At 40.6% G+C, this 17673-nt stretch overlaps 2 protein-coding genes across 6 annotated transcripts in view; one reads left to right on the top strand and one right to left on the bottom strand.

The window, feature by feature from the left end:
• The first annotated feature begins 1307 nt into the window (after positions 1 to 1307).
• On the top strand, positions 1308 to 7406 carry spag6 (sperm associated antigen 6). Its single transcript, XM_044175593.1, has 11 exons — positions 1308 to 1766; positions 1852 to 1947; positions 2024 to 2190; positions 3460 to 3643; positions 3862 to 4067; positions 5269 to 5442; positions 5525 to 5677; positions 5840 to 6031; positions 6443 to 6559; positions 6693 to 6838; positions 7255 to 7406. The coding sequence occupies exons 1-11, from the start codon at positions 1742 to 1744 to the stop codon at positions 7316 to 7318; spliced, it is 1524 nt and encodes a 507-aa protein (XP_044031528.1). The 5' UTR covers positions 1308 to 1741; the 3' UTR covers positions 7319 to 7406.
• Positions 7407 to 9656: 2250 nt separating this feature from the next.
• pip4k2aa (phosphatidylinositol-5-phosphate 4-kinase, type II, alpha a) overlaps positions 9657 to 17673 on the bottom strand; it is a 33660-nt gene continuing 25643 nt past the window's right edge. For all 5 annotated transcript variants that reach the window (XM_044175594.1, XM_044175596.1, XM_044175595.1 and 2 more), the window contains 4 exons: positions 15077 to 15190; positions 14471 to 14711; positions 14158 to 14261; positions 9657 to 14014 (listed from right to left, as the gene is read on the bottom strand). In XM_044175594.1, the coding sequence (XP_044031529.1) occupies positions 13934 to 14014; positions 14158 to 14261; positions 14471 to 14711; positions 15077 to 15190 (540 nt within the window). In that variant the 3' untranslated portion in view covers positions 9657 to 13933. The remainder of the gene's footprint in view (positions 14015 to 14157; positions 14262 to 14470; positions 14712 to 15076; positions 15191 to 17673) is intronic.

Below are 17673 nucleotides of genomic sequence, written 5' to 3'. Positions count from 1 at the left end.
ATTTGCTCTCTGTGAAACCGTCGTCTTTTGTGGTTATATTGGGTGCTAAAATATTTTTAAAATTAGTCTAATTCAATTTTCATAATAAACTAAATTTTAATTATTTAAAATTTGATTTTAAAATCTTTTTTTTCCCAAAATTGAATTAATAATAAAAATCCTGAAATACACACAGTTGTGATGTCATCTAGGCGGCTCAACAAGATGTCTTAATCAAATCGAGCTTTCCAATAAAAGCTGATTTATCCTGAATGAGTAAATCAGGCGGGCAGCAGGATTTAAGAGTCGGCCTATGTTATACTGCAGTGAACACATGAAAGAAGGAACCACATAACGCTATCAGATAACATGGAAGCAGAAAGTGGCCTAATAAAACGAAAATATTGCTTATTCGGACTGAATACACAGAATGATCTGTTCTCTGGAGCTTAACTGAGTAACAATGCTCATTTAGTTGAATGTGGTAATTATCCCTCCGGTTAAAAAAAAAAAGAAAAGTCACCTCAAACGGAACCGACAACACTCCGCATTTACATTTAGTGTGAAAACAAACAAAAGTAATAAAATAAGCACATAGTCTGGGTCCGATTACGCAGTTTAAGTGATGTTGGTGGGTTTAATATTTCGTTCAATTGACATTCATTTTAAAATACGTTTGAATAGTTGTTACTGATGCAGAAACTTTGTAAAGTATGTCGCTGACATCAGGCAGTAGGCTCTGAAATCAAAGAAATTGGCACTCTGCCACCTGAATCGGCTCATCTCCCATATCTTCCACTCAGCTGGAGGGTAAGAACCCGGCGTGATGCAGCGTTATGTCTGCGTGCCTGACTGGACCTGCTTTTATTCATACTTTTCTACATTTCCATTTGCACATATTGTTATAATTTCCTTTATTTATCCTAAAGGCCTGTCTATCGCCTACTTTGTTCTTTTTTATTTGCTGTGGCAGAACAAATAGCCTTCCATACAATAACCAACCGAGGAAGAGAGGACAGAGGCTAAGGCTTGGACCGATCCCATTTCAGTGCCATTTTAGAATAATAATAACAATAATAATAATGACGATGATGATGATAAGGCTGATTTAGGCTCGTCCAGATCCCTTCTTTTAAACGGGGTTTGCAAAGTGCTTTGCGAAAATAACAAGAACTCCTCCAGGAAGTTCATGTGAGGACACACTCCTGAGCAGCAAAGGCAGGCAAAAGTTAAAAAGAAGAAAACAAGTCTTTCATTGTGAAATGTTCAGCGCCACAGTCCCGGCTAACGTCAGCTCACACGCTGAACTGCAGTGCGCACGCTCCCTTTATCAGCCAACGGCCGCTTCGATTCGGTTCTGTTTTCCTTTGAATCGTGGTAAATAACGATGTTGTGAAATTGTGCGACATTTCCGCGGTTGGTCTTTAGCGGGAACTAAAGACAGCGTGAACAGAGACGAGGAAGCGGCGCAGAGCTCTCACACGCAACACATTTTCGGGAAACAAAGGCGTTTGCGAGGTGCGACCGAGAGTGCGAGAGTGCCTCATCTTTGTAGTAGACGATCTTCGACAGAACATTCTGCTTCCTGTCTGTTGCCACGGCAACACGTAACAACAACACTACCTATAACCCAAACCTGGAGAAGGCCAGGAGAAACGCCACACTGAATCCTGCGAGAAATTCAAGGTGATTTCTGAGGAGATAAAGCGCATTGACGAGGGGAAATAAATCACAAGAAGAGGCATCTTCCATCAGGGTAACAATGAGCCAACGACAGATCATTCAAGGTGAGACTCACGAGCTGTTTTGATTCATAAAATGAAGATTCAGCTGAAAGTCAAACTGTCCTTCTGTCTGTTTTGTGCTTTGCAGTTTTTGAGCAGTATCAGAAATCAAGGATGCAGTTCGTGCAAACTGTTGCTGATCTGGCAGCCAGGCCACAAAACATAGACATCCTTCAAAATGCTGGTGAGAAACAAGACTGTAAGACTGTGTTAGCTTTAGCTGCTATATTTCCAGTGTTTATTCCTGTCCTCTCCTGCAGGTGTGATGTCCATGCTGCGTCCCCTGATGCTGGATGCGGTCCCCAGCATCCAGCAGACGGCAGCTTTGGCTCTGGGCCGCCTGGCAGACCACAGCGATGACCTGGCCGAGGCCGTGGTGAGGGAAGACATCCTGCCCCAGCTGGTCCACTCTCTGGCCTCGCAGAATGTCAGTATCTCACCCTTCGGCCATATAAGTGCTAGTTCACTACAGAGAGGTTGTCCTGTAGTCAGTCTCTGCCCTCTAGAGGCTGGTCTGTGTGTGTGTGTGTGTGTGTGTGTGTGTGTGAGAGAGAGAGAGAGAGAGAGAGAGAGAGAGAGAGAGAGAGAGAGAGAGAGAGAGAGAGAGAGAGAGAGGGGAAAGAGACAGGCTGTCTATGTCAGCCAGTCAGAGTGTGTTTTGGGCTAACTTGGCAGTTCGCCCTGGGGGCTACTTCAAAACCTAAGAACCCTTTACCATGAGAGCAACCGGGCCTCTCAGCCCACTCAGAGGCTGAGAATGGAGGGAGACATGGTTTCTCATATAATAAACTTAAAATCTGACACTATTCGGTTTACATTTTTAAACATTTTACGTCACATATGACAAGAATTCTGTTTGCTGAAGAATGATATTGCACTAAGGGTGAAAAATCTTCATTGAAACCTATAAAATAAAAATAAAAAACCCAGTGTTTGAGTGTAGGGTGACCCACCACACAAATAGGCTGTTTGGGATCCTGGAGACCCCGGGAGCTTTTTAACAGCTGGTTTCTTAACATTGTTTCATCAAGACTGCACCAGTTTTATCAGAACTGCCTATAACCATGATTTTAAGAGTTAGACTTAAACACGAGTTACATTATTATTATTATTATTATTATTATTATTATATTAAGTTATAAGATACATTTCTCTGTCTGTGAATTAGGTTTTTGTCAAAAGGAATATACATTTTATTCACAGTCTACTCTAGAGTGCATGAACCCTTATAGCATATACAGTTTATTTGGTGTGATAACTATGTGAAAGCCCAGTGTTACGGCTTCATTATTTTTCTGTTAACTGGGTTCATTGGGTCAGAAGAAAAGAAAAAAATATTTGAAAGAAAAAATTGGAAATAATTTTGCAATTATTATTTTTGCACACAGCATTAGGTACTGTGGGACCAAACAACGAGGAATTAAAGCCAATGTCAACAAAACATGAGGGTTAAACAGTACAGGGAAAACTCTAGAATACATGAGATGTTTAAATAAATAATTAGTTAAAAACAAACTTAAAAAAAAAATAAGACTAAAAAAAATCTAATTGCAGGCTTTACATGGAGGTTTGTCATCAAATCATGGACCAATATAACTGGCCAGTATCTCAGTCCTAAGTAAAGTCTAATGCCGGTTTAATCCTAAATGTGGGCCATGACAATTGATGGTGTCTATCTGTGTGCGTTTGTATGCAGAGGTTCTATAAGAAGGCAGCAGCGTTTGTGCTGCGTGCAGTCGCCAAACACTCCCCCGAGCTGTCCCAGGCTGTGGTGGCCTGCGGGGGAGTTGATGCCCTGGTTCTCTGCCTGGAGGAGTTTGACCCCGGGGTGAAGGAGGCCGCTGCCTGGGCTCTGGGCTACATCGCGCGACACAATGCATGTAAGGAAGACCGCCATGCTCAGATTTCTGTGATTTCCCTCTGCCTTTTTCTCACTTTCTTGGTTTGAGGAAACATTTCAGCCCATGGTAAGATTTTTTAAATATCATGGTCTTGGGATGCAGCACCCTCTCCTTCATACACCCATATTTGCACACATACATCCTTTGCCTTTATGTGTTTGTTTTCCTGTTTCCCACCTCTGTCCATTACTGTGCAGCGCTGTCTCAATCGGTTGTGGATGCGGGTGCTGTCCCCCTGCTGGTGTTGTGTCTTCTGGAACCTGAGATGGCCCTCAAACGCATCGCAGCTTCCACCCTCAGCGACATCTCCAAACACACACCAGAGCTGGCCCAGACTGTGGTGGACAATGGTGCCATTGCACACCTGGCACAGATGATCCTCAACCCAGACGCCAAACTCAAGGTAGGCCAGCTCAAAGGACAGCCTCACCTAAACAGCTGCTGGTTTAACTCAGCCGACCATTTATAATGGCATGACCCCATGAAAGGAACAGCTCAGTGGATCATTTTTTGAAATTTCAATCATATTGTTTCTTTATTTGATTTTCTTTTCTTTGTAAAACGTTTACAAGCCTTATAACAATGCTGGCCAAATAAGGTAAAAACAATTCATACCTGAGACATGCATGCTAAATATTCATGTAACCTAAGTGCCCTCTGTTGTTCTGATTATTGAAGCTTAAGGCTGTTTTTAATAATAACAATACACATGCTTTTCTTTAATGCTTTTACTTTGCATGTCATTTTCCTGTCAAATTAGGTTGCTGTTATATTATCACATAATATTAATGGATGATTATAACGGGACCCTTTAGAGCAGATTTGTGATTTTTTTTAATTACTCAAAAAAGAGCATCTAAATATATGTATATTTTTTATGGTTTTTATTGGGCTCCATCCCATGTTATTGTTCTTTCTCCACCTATTTGTCCTCTTTCCCCTTTACTCACCTTTTTAACAAACCTCTTGACCTGTCTGAATTTCATGCGATAGATTTGTGAATTCATTCTGAATTAATTAAAGTGATTTAGAACATTTTCTCCAACATAAATTTATTGAAATTAGAGTTGAAATTATTCTTTGTCATGAATAAGAAACATTCTTTATCATAGACTTTAATTTAAAATATTCCTTTGTATTTTGGGGTACATTGAGTACAAATTACCATTGTAGTAACTCAACATTTTCAAGTAAACATAAGTGATATAAAACCTGCCAAAAGGGTGGAATACAGTAACAAATCATACAGAAGTCTGGTTTCCATGACTCTTAGAAAACCTGAAAAAGTGGCACCTTTCCTTGAAAAAAAAAAGAAGAAATTTAAAGAATGTTTTTTGGTAACCAGTCTAAATGTTAAATATTAATATTTTATTATAATAATATTAATATTGACTGCAGGTAGATTTTGTAACTTTAGAAACAATTACAGAGAAAGTCAACTGAATTAAATTTAATAAATGTACTATTCTAGCAAAATTACTAGATATTTAATAAAGAACAGTAACATTTCAGCTTTAAAAATGTACAACGGGAAGCTGTAATTGATTTTACAAAAATGTGAATTAATCTGGAAATAATTCAGTCATGTTTTTGTCTCCATCCAGAGGCAGGTGTTCTCAGCCCTCAGTCAGATCAGTAAGCACTCGGTCAGCCTGGCAGAGATGGTGATAGAGGCTGAGATCTTCCCTGCAGCTGTGGCCTGCCTCAGAGATCCAGACGAGTATGTCAGGAAGAACGTCACCACCCTGATGAGGGAGGTGGTGAAACACACGCCAGAGGTACTGCACACACTCACAGGCACAACCATGTATGGCTGGACACAAAGTCACAATGTGTGTGTGTGTGTCTGTGTGTTTCCAGTTGTCCCAGGTGATTGTGAATTGTGGTGCCATGGCAGCAGTGATCGACTATCTGGGTGATTGCCGTGGAAACCTGCGGTTGCCGGGGATCATGATGCTGGGATATGTGGCAGCTCACACTGAGAACCTCGCCATGGCTGTCATTCTCTCCAAGGTGTGCATGTGTGTGGTTGTTAAACTCTCTTCTGATTGCCCTCAACAAGCCATGTGACAGCTAAACCCACCGCTAAAACCATAGACATATCCCTCCTGTCCAGTATGTAGGTCACATTAAGTGAACTGGTCCTGCTGTGCCGTGTGTCCTCCTGTCCTGCAGGGGGTGCCACAGCTGGCCCTGTGTCTGTCCGAGGAGCCTGAACATCACATCAAGGCGGCCACAGCCTGGTCCATCGGTCAGATAGGTCATCACACCCCTGAGCATGCCAAGGCAGTGGGCACAGCTAACCTGCTGCCCAAACTGCTGGAACTCTACATGGACGCCAGCAGCTCTGAGGACCTGCAGGCCAAAGTAAGAGATCTGCATTGAGACTGTGTAATGAGGCCTTAAGCTGTACTAAAATACTGTTTGCTCAAGTTTTACTCCTCAAAAACAGAAAGATTTTGGATTTCTAGTTTTTACTTTTGGCTAATAGTGACTATAAGTAGTTCAATTAAAATGTTATATTAGCTTGGCAATATTTTTTCAACTTATACTTACAGTGAGGCACAAATATCTGTTATCGGTAATGGAAATGAGGCTTTTGTGCATTCTTAGCAAGCACTAAAATAGGACAAGACAAATCTTCTTTTAAAGCCATAGTTTGAGAGATTTTGAGTCACCGGTCAGCAGGTATCAAAGGTCAAGGTAGGGGTTACATGGTGAAAAGCTTTATATGATTGTTGTATATGCAGTATATTTCATTCCTCCTGTTCTTTTCAGAGTAAGAAGGCTCTGAAGAGCATCCTGCAGAAGTGCACCTACCTCCCCGTTCTGGAGCCCCTCCTCTACGATGTTCCAAGCAACATCCTCAAACATGTAGTCTGCCAGTTCAGCAAGGTGAGTGAGCGAGTCTACGACCAGCAACCTGAATCAGTAATCTGCATTTTAAAATGAATGTCAGTTTTTCAAGTTTTGGCGAGTCAAGGTTCTTTATCTGTATTATACACTCTGCCGTCCCTCCCCTCAAAAGGTGCTGCCTCATGACACTAAGGCTCGCCGTCTGTTTGTGACCAGCGGGGGTTTGAAGAAAGTGCAAGAGATCGAGGCAGAGCCCGGCTCCCCTCTACAGGAGCACATCAACGCCATCAACAGCTGTTTCCCTGAAGAGATAGTCAGGTGTGTTTCTCTCACACATGCACGCTGAAACACATACCTTGTTGACATCTAAACCCTGTGCATGTAACACCACTGAGAGACATAAACAGTAATCTAAGAGTGACTGATCAGATCACATGACCATATAGACAGCAGTAATTTCAGAGCTGGGTGCCGACTCAGCAGTACGTTTTTAGTACTATTTTCTTTCTCCACCCCATCTTTCCAATCACTGTCAGCTAAAACCTGTCCAATAACATCATAATATACTTTTTTTGTTTTTGCATTTTTATTGAGTAACACAATGCTTTAAGTTAAACTGGGTTTGTAAAAAGCTAATTTAAAAAGCAGAATTCAGCCCTATCTGTGTGATAATGGTAAAAAAGGACAAATTGTCCTTCAGTATAAAACACAGTATTTTCGGTGTGTTGTTTCAGATACTACTCCCCTGGATACTCCGAGGTCTTGCTGGAGCGGTTGGAGAACTACCAGCCGGCCTGACATCAGTTCACACTACACATCCTGTTAAAATGTTAACATGAAGATGTACTGTGCATATACAGTAAATTTTAAGCTGTTTTTTCAAAAAGAAGTTTCCATCTTTTATATAGTGTTCGTGTTGAGCTCCCCCCCACAGTTTTAAATGCATGTTAGTAGCAGCTGCAGCTTGTATTAGGACAGATATAGACAGTATATGCCAATAGTGTCACTATAAGTTGTGTAGGAGACCCTACGAATAGATAAAAGATAAAATAAAGGACGACAACTGTAACAAAACGTAAGCGTCACCTTTAAATAACTTCTGAGGCGAGGAACAGCTTCTGCCCTCTTTGATAACACATTCACCACCAGTGGGACATTTCATGGACACATTTCATTCATCTCTTTCTCAGTCTCTGCTGTGGTTTGCGGAGGTTACACTACCCCCTGGCGGCCATGACGTCTCACTGCAGCTCTGTGTGTGTGTGTGTGTGTGTGTGCGTGTGCCACTGCAGCTGCAGCGCACATGGCGAGCCGCTCTTTGTTTATTGTCTGCTGGGTTGTCTCTGCTTGTTCTCCACATTGTACTGACGGTGCAAATGAGCCTCCGCCTCTTACTGCAGCGGAGATCTGAACATGGTATGGCTGCAGCTGCCACCACCCCCTCCTCCTCTTTAAAAAAAATCTGATTTTATATCCATATGCAGCTACAGGACTCAGGTCTGCAATGTAAATGTTGGTTTTTTTTCTAATACCAGGCTTTGATTTCCTCTGTCACTATCCACTATAAATTAATAAATACAGACCAGGTTGATAGAAACAAATCAAGCTACAATTGCCGCGTTTATTCAGGCATATAATAAAAATGAGTATATTTCATATTTAACGTATAAACAAAATCAAAAACAGGACCTCCGCATTTTCCACTAGCCTGCCCTGTAGGATAGCCCGTCCTTGGCATTTAGTCGTGCAAAATCGCCTGTTGCAAAACAATAGACTGCCTTCTGTGTAACGGCGGACCTCTCCTATTAGAGCAAGAGCTTACTCTTTATTCTAATTTGGTGATGTTGAATGAAAATGTGTGAACCTGTCTTTGAAATCAGACTAGCTTATTAAGAAATGATAGCGTTCATTAGGCTGTATATAGTTATAGGTCAGGTCACTTATACAGTTGATTTATTTAGTTCCGACATGTCTCGCGGTGATATGTTAATTATTTTGACGGGAAAAAAAGGCATAAAAAATTGGAGCTCATGTAGTTCAACCAAATTTGAATTAAAATTTAATTAAAAACTAATGAAAAGCATTAAGGCACATTTCTGCTCACAATAAGATAAGATGTTCGCAATAAGAAAAGCAAAGAAAATACTCTAAATAAATATTACTAGGTAAAATGCTGCCTATATAGTCAAACCTAATATATTTTATTGTGCTTTTATCTGCTCTGGTGTCACGGCCTATTTTTATTTGTGACATTTGATATTTTGGTGTAACAATATTTTGAGGTTGAACGTTTTTCCATGAACAGATTTTCTATCAGTGGTGTGTGTAGGTAACACCACAGCAACAGCATTTTACTGCTTCACATCTGCCATCAGACTACACTGAATTATGCATCAGGCTATTTAAAGAACATCACTACAGTCTCTTTTTTTGTTGCTAAATTCAAGTGTGTAAATGATGCAGAGTGCAACGATTTTAGCGACTGCGACGTTATGATGCTTCACATCCAACTAGGATCAACATGTAGCCCAAATGCTTCCTTTGTTCCACCGGCACACTTGTATGTGTAGCCTATTTCCAAAGCGCGACTCCCTCTGGTACAATTAGTAAAACAGACCCCGTTTGGTTTATCATTATGATGATCCAACAAACAAACAAAAATACATTTAAAAAGCAAGAAAGAAGCGGGTTTCCTCAACACCTTTCGTTTTTGTTCATCTTTCAGTTTTTTTGTGTAGCCTATCTATTTTTCTCCAAATTTAATTATTACTTCATATGTTGGGTGAAATGTATTTGATATCGGCGGCAACGGCAGACTTTTTAACTGGGGATGACACTGATGCACGAGATTAACAGTCACAAACAATGCCGCAAAAATGACACATGGTGACACAAACTGGGACAATTAAACCCCGCGAAGCTCCTTTTCTTTGACTGTTCATTTAAGAGTCACGGGGAAGCCATTTCTTTTTTCCTCTCTTCCTTAACAGAGGCTGAGTATTAACATGAGTGTGAAATATTTCATTTTAAATATAGAGCATCAGTAAACCAAACATATGTAAGGAATTTTATAACGAAGGAATAAATATGGGACATGGAATTGTAAACAACAAAGAAAAATCCATCAGAGGTAGACTTTGAGTTAAGCAGAACAAGTGCTTTAATTGGTTTGAGTGAAGGCTTATGGAATGGAGTGTATTATTATTATCATCATCATTAAATGTGAAGAACAATAAACATACATCAACATTTTGGCCTCTCTACCACTGAAAGGGAACTCTCACCAACCATTGTCAGACAGCAATAAACACCACACACACACACACACACACACACACACACACACACACACACACACACACACACACACACACACACACACTCACACATACACACACAGTAATGCTTAAGTCTTTTAGATGTAGTCTAAAAGTACTCGGGACTGTTGTGAGACCAAAGCTCGACTGCAGGAGCGATGTTTCCTGGCCTGGTGTGTGTTGACTTGACTTCCACATGCAAATTTAAAGGATTCAAATACTCTCTAAATGTTTTTTTCTCTACAAAGATGTGATCTTAAGGCCAAAGGAAATTTTTTCCAGCTCTGCAGATCTCGCCTGGCCTCCAGTCATTTGCATTTGCAATCAAATGTTCCCACAACACTTGAACACAGGGCTGTTTTTTTCCATAACTTTGGACATTTTCACCCAACCCCGATGCACATCTCGCTCCATCTACCAGTACACGTTTAAAAAAAAAAAACAACTAAAAAACTCCAAAAAACAATTTCAGTTCAGACACATTATACGAAACACAATGTTCTTTAAGCTCATGTGGGGTAGTTCTGACTGCTGAAAGATGCTTTTGGCAAGTTAATGGTGGCAGCAGGTTGAATGGTGGGCGGGTGAAGCATGGGTGAAGGAGCTCATTAGTGAGAGAAGTCACAAAAGCAAGGATGTATTCATTTTAAGATACAGCAGCAGGGGTGCGTGTGTTATTATTGTCTTTAATTTGCAGCTGTAAAAGTCTGGCATCACCATCGCCTTTCTTACATGAGATCCACAGTTAATATTCCCCAAACAAAACTGAAAAATACTCACTCTCCCAGCATGCACTTGCTTATGTCTGACTACAGGGAAGCCTCCACAGCCAAACAGAGCAAAGCAGACTAGAAGATGATTGTGTTCCCTCTTTCCCCCTTTTCTTTATGACACGACCTATGTACAGCATGAGCTACATTACCATAGAAACAAAACAGCCCATTAATAGTGAAAGAACACAGAAATATCAACTAACCACTGACTCGGGAAGAACTATCAGCTGATAACCCCCCTGATAACACCTAAGTGATCTGGGTTACACTACAAAGATGGAGGTAAGGGAGCAAGAGAACCTAAACCTGTTTCAGAAATGAGTTGGAGTTGTACATCAAAGGTAAGTGAAAGTTTGGACAAACACATTCCTGAAATGTGACTGCATCAGTGGTAAGAGGGTAAATGTGATGAAGATGCTGACAGACTCCTGCAGAGTGGGGAAGCAGTCAGTTAGCGAGGACGAGCACGACAAAACACAATCACAACACACACACATTCCACAATGCACTTCCACGCACGTTCTTTATAAAGGCAGGACCAGCGTGAACGAACAAGGGATTAATATCAGCAGACACCGCCTCACTCTGAGGAGGACAGGGATTCCTGCACACACTGAATAAATCAGAACGATGGATTTGAATTTACAGGATTGAAACTGATCCACAATGTTCAAATTTAAGACAGCTATTCACTTTTTTTGTTATTGGTTAAAACACAATCATTAGAATGGTTTTGTTTAACTGACTGAATAACATGAACAAATCTAAATACAGAGGTGTTGGAGTGGAGGAAGGTTGAGCAGAGGGTTGAAAATAAAGTTGGAAATAATGCATGTCAAAGTAAACACCCTATTATTAAAATAACCTTTTACCTTTGTTTTAAAAAAAGATTACAAAATATAAAATTAAATAATTTTGGAGTATAAAGGCACACATCTTGCACAGTGTATACAATGAAAAACAGTTATTTAAAGCATGGTAGGGACTATTTTACGCTGAACAGCTCACAAATCTGGTTAAAGTGTAGGGACACAAAGAGAACCTGAACAGCCAACAACAAAGTCTAGAGAGGGAAAAGGAAACTTAGTCCTGTGACATGCATTTTTTTATGACTTTTTTTTTTTAAGTACATCTATAGTAAGCATTGTATAAATTCAAGCAGTATCATTCTTCATTTACCACAGCACCATCATTCATTCCTAAGGGTGGCTCCTTTTTTAAATACAACTATATTTCATGACTAAAATCCAATGTAAAAATATAAATGTGAATATAATCTATGATATCTAAACAAACATTGTGATGGAAGCTTTTTGCATGGGTTAGAATAGTCAAGAAGGACGACTTTACTTGCTTCAGTTGGTTATCTAAAAGTGATACACAACGTCACACGCACAACAACTTTTCTCACTTACATACAAGTATATTGCATTTCCCTTGTTAAGACCATAATCAGCTAATTGGGATCGTATTCGTAACATTTGGTTCCTTTTCCTCTTGTGCAAAATATACAAAAAACCTCAAACAGAAACAAAAATAATATTACCACATCAATTCATAAAACCGCCAAATTCAAACACAGATAAACCACCTTTAAAAAATGTCAACAATAACAACACAAACGATGAATACCAGACTCACAGCTGAGGTTAGAGAAGAGAACGAAGCTGTTGCTGTTAATGACTTAACAACACCTCTTTACATCTGCAGCTACTCTTCCCAACCTCCCTCCTCCCCTTTCTTTTCCCCCATTACTACTTTTGAACACTGACACACACACCGTTCACCATCATTGGGTGTGTGCTGGTACGATGCTGGAAGTAAACAGTCTTCTGTCTGCCTTGAACGCACAAGCACAGTCACACTTGTTGCCTGGTCCCAAAACCCACCACCACAACACCACAGAGCACTTCTAAAAAGGATTGGAGAGGTTAGTTTTCAAAAGCCCTGTAAACAGAACTCATCCACTTTCCCCGTCTAATATTGCATTAAATTCTTCCCAACCAATAAGAAGCACCCATAGGTGAGAAATGGTGAAGGAGACAGGATTTGAGATCAGGCCTCTAAAAGAGTCAATTCTATGAAAGCGGAGTTTGTTTTCCTCTTTGTTGCAGCGCATGTAACAGAACAAGAGCTCCTAACCTCTAATAACAAATAAAAGTGCAACATTTTTTATTTACTCATAAGGTGCTGATGGCAACAGAAAGTTAAGGGCTGTTGATGTTTCAATGTGACACCCTTTACGAAGATATAACGAGGAGTGGCTTACTCTTAATCAGCCACACAAGACTTCTGGGTCATTCCCTGCCACAGGAACAGAAACCAGGCCTACATAACAATGCCCAACGTATTCAGAGTTTATGCAAGTAAATGAAACTTGAGAGAAGTTGCCCTCAAATCCCTCCTCTTCTCATTTTAAAAAGGTACATATCCTTCCCTTAATCATTCTTAATCACCGAGCATCAAAGCAAAAGGGACAAAGCACTGACAACCACTGAGGTGCAACTAGTGCTGGAAACAAGCATTATAATTTACTGCAACAAGTGAACTCATCTCAGCTGATGAGAAGTGTTTGTTTGAGTGTGTGGCAAGAGGATAACCCAGAAACTCAATTCATTAACTGTACACGAAGGAGGGGGAGGGGGAGGCGTCTAAAGGGTGAGTGATGGAGGAGAAACCCAAATGGGAAGATTTGGGTGGGGGTCTGGCTGTTGGCCTATTGGAAGACTGCTTCCTAGTTCCTGAAATGAAGCAATTGCATTAGGCAAGGCTCAACATGAACTTCCTCGATGCAAGAGGGACTTCACTTTGTGCCGCAATGTGACCTCTGCACTCCCTTTGACCTAACATTATACACATCATAACCCCCCAATGTCATAAGGGAAAGACAAATACAAACATCAAAATAAAAAACTGCAGTGTGCTGGATGTTGTATTAGAGGCAATAAAAAAAGCCTTATTCCCACATAAACAACCATACAGACAAAAACAAATTATATAAAAAAACATAATGACTTGGACACTTGCTTTCAACACCCTTACCATCCAAAGTAACACATGAACAAAACTCAACAGAAGAGAGGTTAAATGTAAACGAATGATGTTTTTTTTTAGCTGCAGAGCGTGGCACACCACTGAAAGAGAGAGAGAAACAAACAGGGAAGGATGAGGAGAATGGATGAGGGAGAGTGATACAAAGCCATCACAGCACCTTATTAATTCAGCCTTGATGGTTTTTCTCTCCGTCACTTCTCTTCCCCGCCCTTCTCCCCACTTGCCCTCCCTTTCCCAAGTGCCTCTGTGCCCCCTGTTGCTCCTGGAGGCTATGACAGGATAGTGGTGATGAAATCGTAAAACCTCTTGGAGTACTGCTCTGGGTTCACCGTGGAGATCTCCGCTCCGGCCTAGAAAGGGGCACAGACGACTGTCATTCACCACATGCAGTATATTTGTCTTGTAACTCGTCAGTCAATGTTAGAATTATCAATAGTTTGTCATTATCCTTTGAACAGAACCATTTAAATAGCTCTTGTATGCAGCTACATACCCCATGTTTGACAGTCTTGGCGGCGTGCGCAGCTTTCTTCTTGGCATCGTAATGTTGCAGAATGTCTATGACAGCCATGAAGTAAACCTCCTTCCTGGGAGCACCTGTAGTTTAAAACAAATGCACCTTGAATGAGAATCTATGTATTTGCACAGTATCATCAGGCAAAATCAGGTACTGTTAAATAAGACAAACAGCAGTACTACAATACCCAATAGGGGGAGCTCTCAGTACAGTTTTTATTATTTAGCTGCAAAGGTTGTATTTAACATTGTATTATAAGCCTGAAAATCACATGCATTTGGCTACTCACTATCATTGCTTTTGATGGCGTAGACGTCAATGGCAGGGTCAAACTCTCCGGGTGACAGAGGCTTGGTGCTGTCCAGGGTGTTGCTGGGACTGTCAGGGGGCGTTCCAATGCCCCCACCGTCACTCTCGCCCTCCTCCTCGGCCTCATTGTCCTCGCTCTCCACCTCTTCCTGCTCGGCTCGCTCCACATCGTGGATCCCCACCAGCAGACTGTAGTCCATGAGCTTCAGCTGGGCCAGGAACTGAGGACGATGGAAGAAGGTTGGATGGTAGAGGAAATAAAAAGCAAGTGAGGAGATGGGAGGAAAATTAGTGTTTAAGGTGGAGGGAGATGGGAAAGAGTAGAAAGGAGGAAATGTATTAATACAGACAGAAAGTAATGACAATGAGGGAGGGGTGGGCTTTTTCCTCTAATTTACAGCAAGATTTTCTACCTCAAAATATGTAAACAGGTAGCTACATCTTGCTACATAATATACTTTAATACATTAAAAGCTATGAGTGCAGTATGGATTGCTAAGCTGTGAGTCAACCCCAAAATTCGATGTTAAACACTGAGATAGCAGAAAGCCTACATTTTCAGTCATATCTAATTGTTAACACATACCTCCACATCTTTCCTGAGCTTCTCCAGGAACATTTTCTTGTTCTCCCCATCAATATAGATCTTCTGCCCATCATTGATGAAGTCATTGTCTTTGTAGGTGGGCAGCTCCTTGGCCTGCCCATTAGTATTGGAGATTAGCGACCAAATAAACAACAGTCAAAACCACAACACTAGACTGTTCAAACCTGAGAGGCACAGTACTGTAGGCAGCAGACCTGGGCAAAAACGTGACAGAATTCTGATGCTCATATCGAGTGTCAATTTTTGTTTAGAAGATAAGTAAGAGTCCATAAATACCAGTTCACCCAATCACATAAAGTTTGAATCATTAAATATATTTGAATATTGTTTGAGAAAAAAATTGACTAGAAAGAAAATATATACTAAAAGCAGTAACACCAGCATCAGTGTTCTTCATCCTTTTCCCCCAGAATACTTAAAGAACATTAACAATTTAATTTACTGAACATATCATTACACAGGACTAAAAGATAGCATATAGCTGCCTTATTCAACTATAAGAATTAAGGGGTATTTTCAAAATGCATGACAAAGATGAATCCTAATCTTAGAAATGTGTCATGTCAACTGCGTGTTTAAATGTTTCTGCCCGACAAGACAATCCTGCATGTTGAAGTACCCCGTTGACATAAATGAGGCTTTGAGCCTGTGGTTTGTTAGATAAGCCTTTCTGATTCAGCCAAATACAACATATTACTGGTAAAATGAGTTGGCTAACAAAGTACAGGCTTGTCCAAACCAAGGCTGACCTCCTTTCAAGCTAAATGATTTGACTGTGTAAAACATTACATGCAGCATGCTCACAGCAGGGCAGAGATCCATCTGATGCACCAATTCACCAATTCAATGCACCATTATTGTTTACAGTGAGATGTATTCCCTTCTCAGGACAATGAAACACAGGGCACTCAATGTGCCAAATCTTTTTGTGGCATATTGCACAGAAGTTTGGACAGCCTTTTAAATGCATCTGGTAGATCCATACACTTTGTGTCATGAAAAAAAAGGACGTCCAACTCAAAGCCATGAAATGTCCTTGTTGGCACTGGGCTGGCCTCCTAAAAGCATCCCATTCATACTAGTTTGATGATAGAGTATATCCCTTCCTGAGACAAATTATACAAACATTGTTCATCTAAGATGCTTCTCAGAAACCAGACTGTGGTTTGCATCTAACATAAACGTTTTTTTAATAACTCTGTAAAGCCTGTACTGTATCTTTGTGATGGATTCCCACTATTCAGCCTACAAGCAGAATGAAGGAGTTTCCTATTTAAGAGGGATTTTATCTACTGGGATTGATTTTCTTCATAACCTGGCTGCTGCAGAACTGTCAGCAGCCTGTAGAGGGAAGAGGTGTTATGTGAGGAGGGACGGGGGCCTAGTTCTGAGTCACTGAGGAAAAAGAGAGCAGGAAATGTGGTAACAGGGCAGCAGCAGCAGTTTAGCTACTACAGTGTTTCTATGGCAGCAGGAGAAGAGCAGCAACACAACAGCACTTTGTAGCACTAGAATGAGCTTAGATAGCAAACAATGACACACACACATACGCATACAGATTACACCTTTACACAGATGAAGACAGGAATACATATCACAAAATAAGACATTTGAGCACATATATATACAGACATAGACCTCCAATTTGCAATAAATGTGATGTACAACTTGCTAGACTGAATATAGATGTGACATAAAAAGTAAATGAGGACGCAACATAAGGCTGACTGCAGAGTGAACATAACCTGAAAGGAATTTGCAGGCCTGTCACCTAAACAGACACCTCAACTCTTACATTCATCCATCTTTCTACACTTTCATTTTCTTTTATTTCCATGCCATACATTCTCAGTCTTTCTAACCGGTCTATTACGTCTTTGCTTTCTCTCAGTCGTGCATAGGATTCTGTCAGTCGGCCTGTTTTTGATTTTCTCTATTATATGACTGCTATGAAATGTGACTCTTGGGTGGTGGATGAAGTAGAAAAACAGAAATATATATATCAGAGGCAGGAAGAAAGGGTGAGTTGTTGATGAGCCTTGTAAAGCTGTGTGACAGGTGAATTTCTCCCCGACCTTAAAAAATGAATCCAATTTCTTTTTGGTCTCCCCGTCAGCTGGTTGGAAAATGGATCTTGGCCTTTGACAATGTCGATGTCTTGCTGTCTCAGAAGGACAAAGCTATGCCTTTCTGTAGGATTTGAGGTATGCTAACACTGGGTTGTTCCTAGACCTCTGTATCCAGTTATATTCCTATTGATATTGTCAGGCGTAGATTAACATCCACCAGCAGGTTTCACATCAGTGATATGCAGTTTGTAAATTATGAGCTCTGACTGTAACAAATAGTAGCAGAATTTGTCTGAACAGGCACTGTCTGTTAAAACTTTGTTTATGTGGAACTCTCATCCAATACTTTGATCAGTTACAAGCAAATCAGCAGATTCATATCAACTGCATGCAAGGCAACATGAATCAAGCACTTCATGTGTTAATTTAGCATTGTTATATGCAAACATACAGTATAAGCTGTGTATATCACTTATGCATAATTAACTCTTTGGGTGTGTATGGTGT

This window comes from Siniperca chuatsi, linkage group LG19 (genome assembly GCF_020085105.1).
Source record: "Siniperca chuatsi isolate FFG_IHB_CAS linkage group LG19, ASM2008510v1, whole genome shotgun sequence".
In the NCBI taxonomy this organism is placed as follows: Eukaryota; Metazoa; Chordata; class Actinopteri; order Centrarchiformes; family Sinipercidae; genus Siniperca; species Siniperca chuatsi.
The sequence above is the reverse complement of the archived record's forward strand: the minus strand, read 5'-3'. Positions and strand labels throughout refer to the sequence as shown.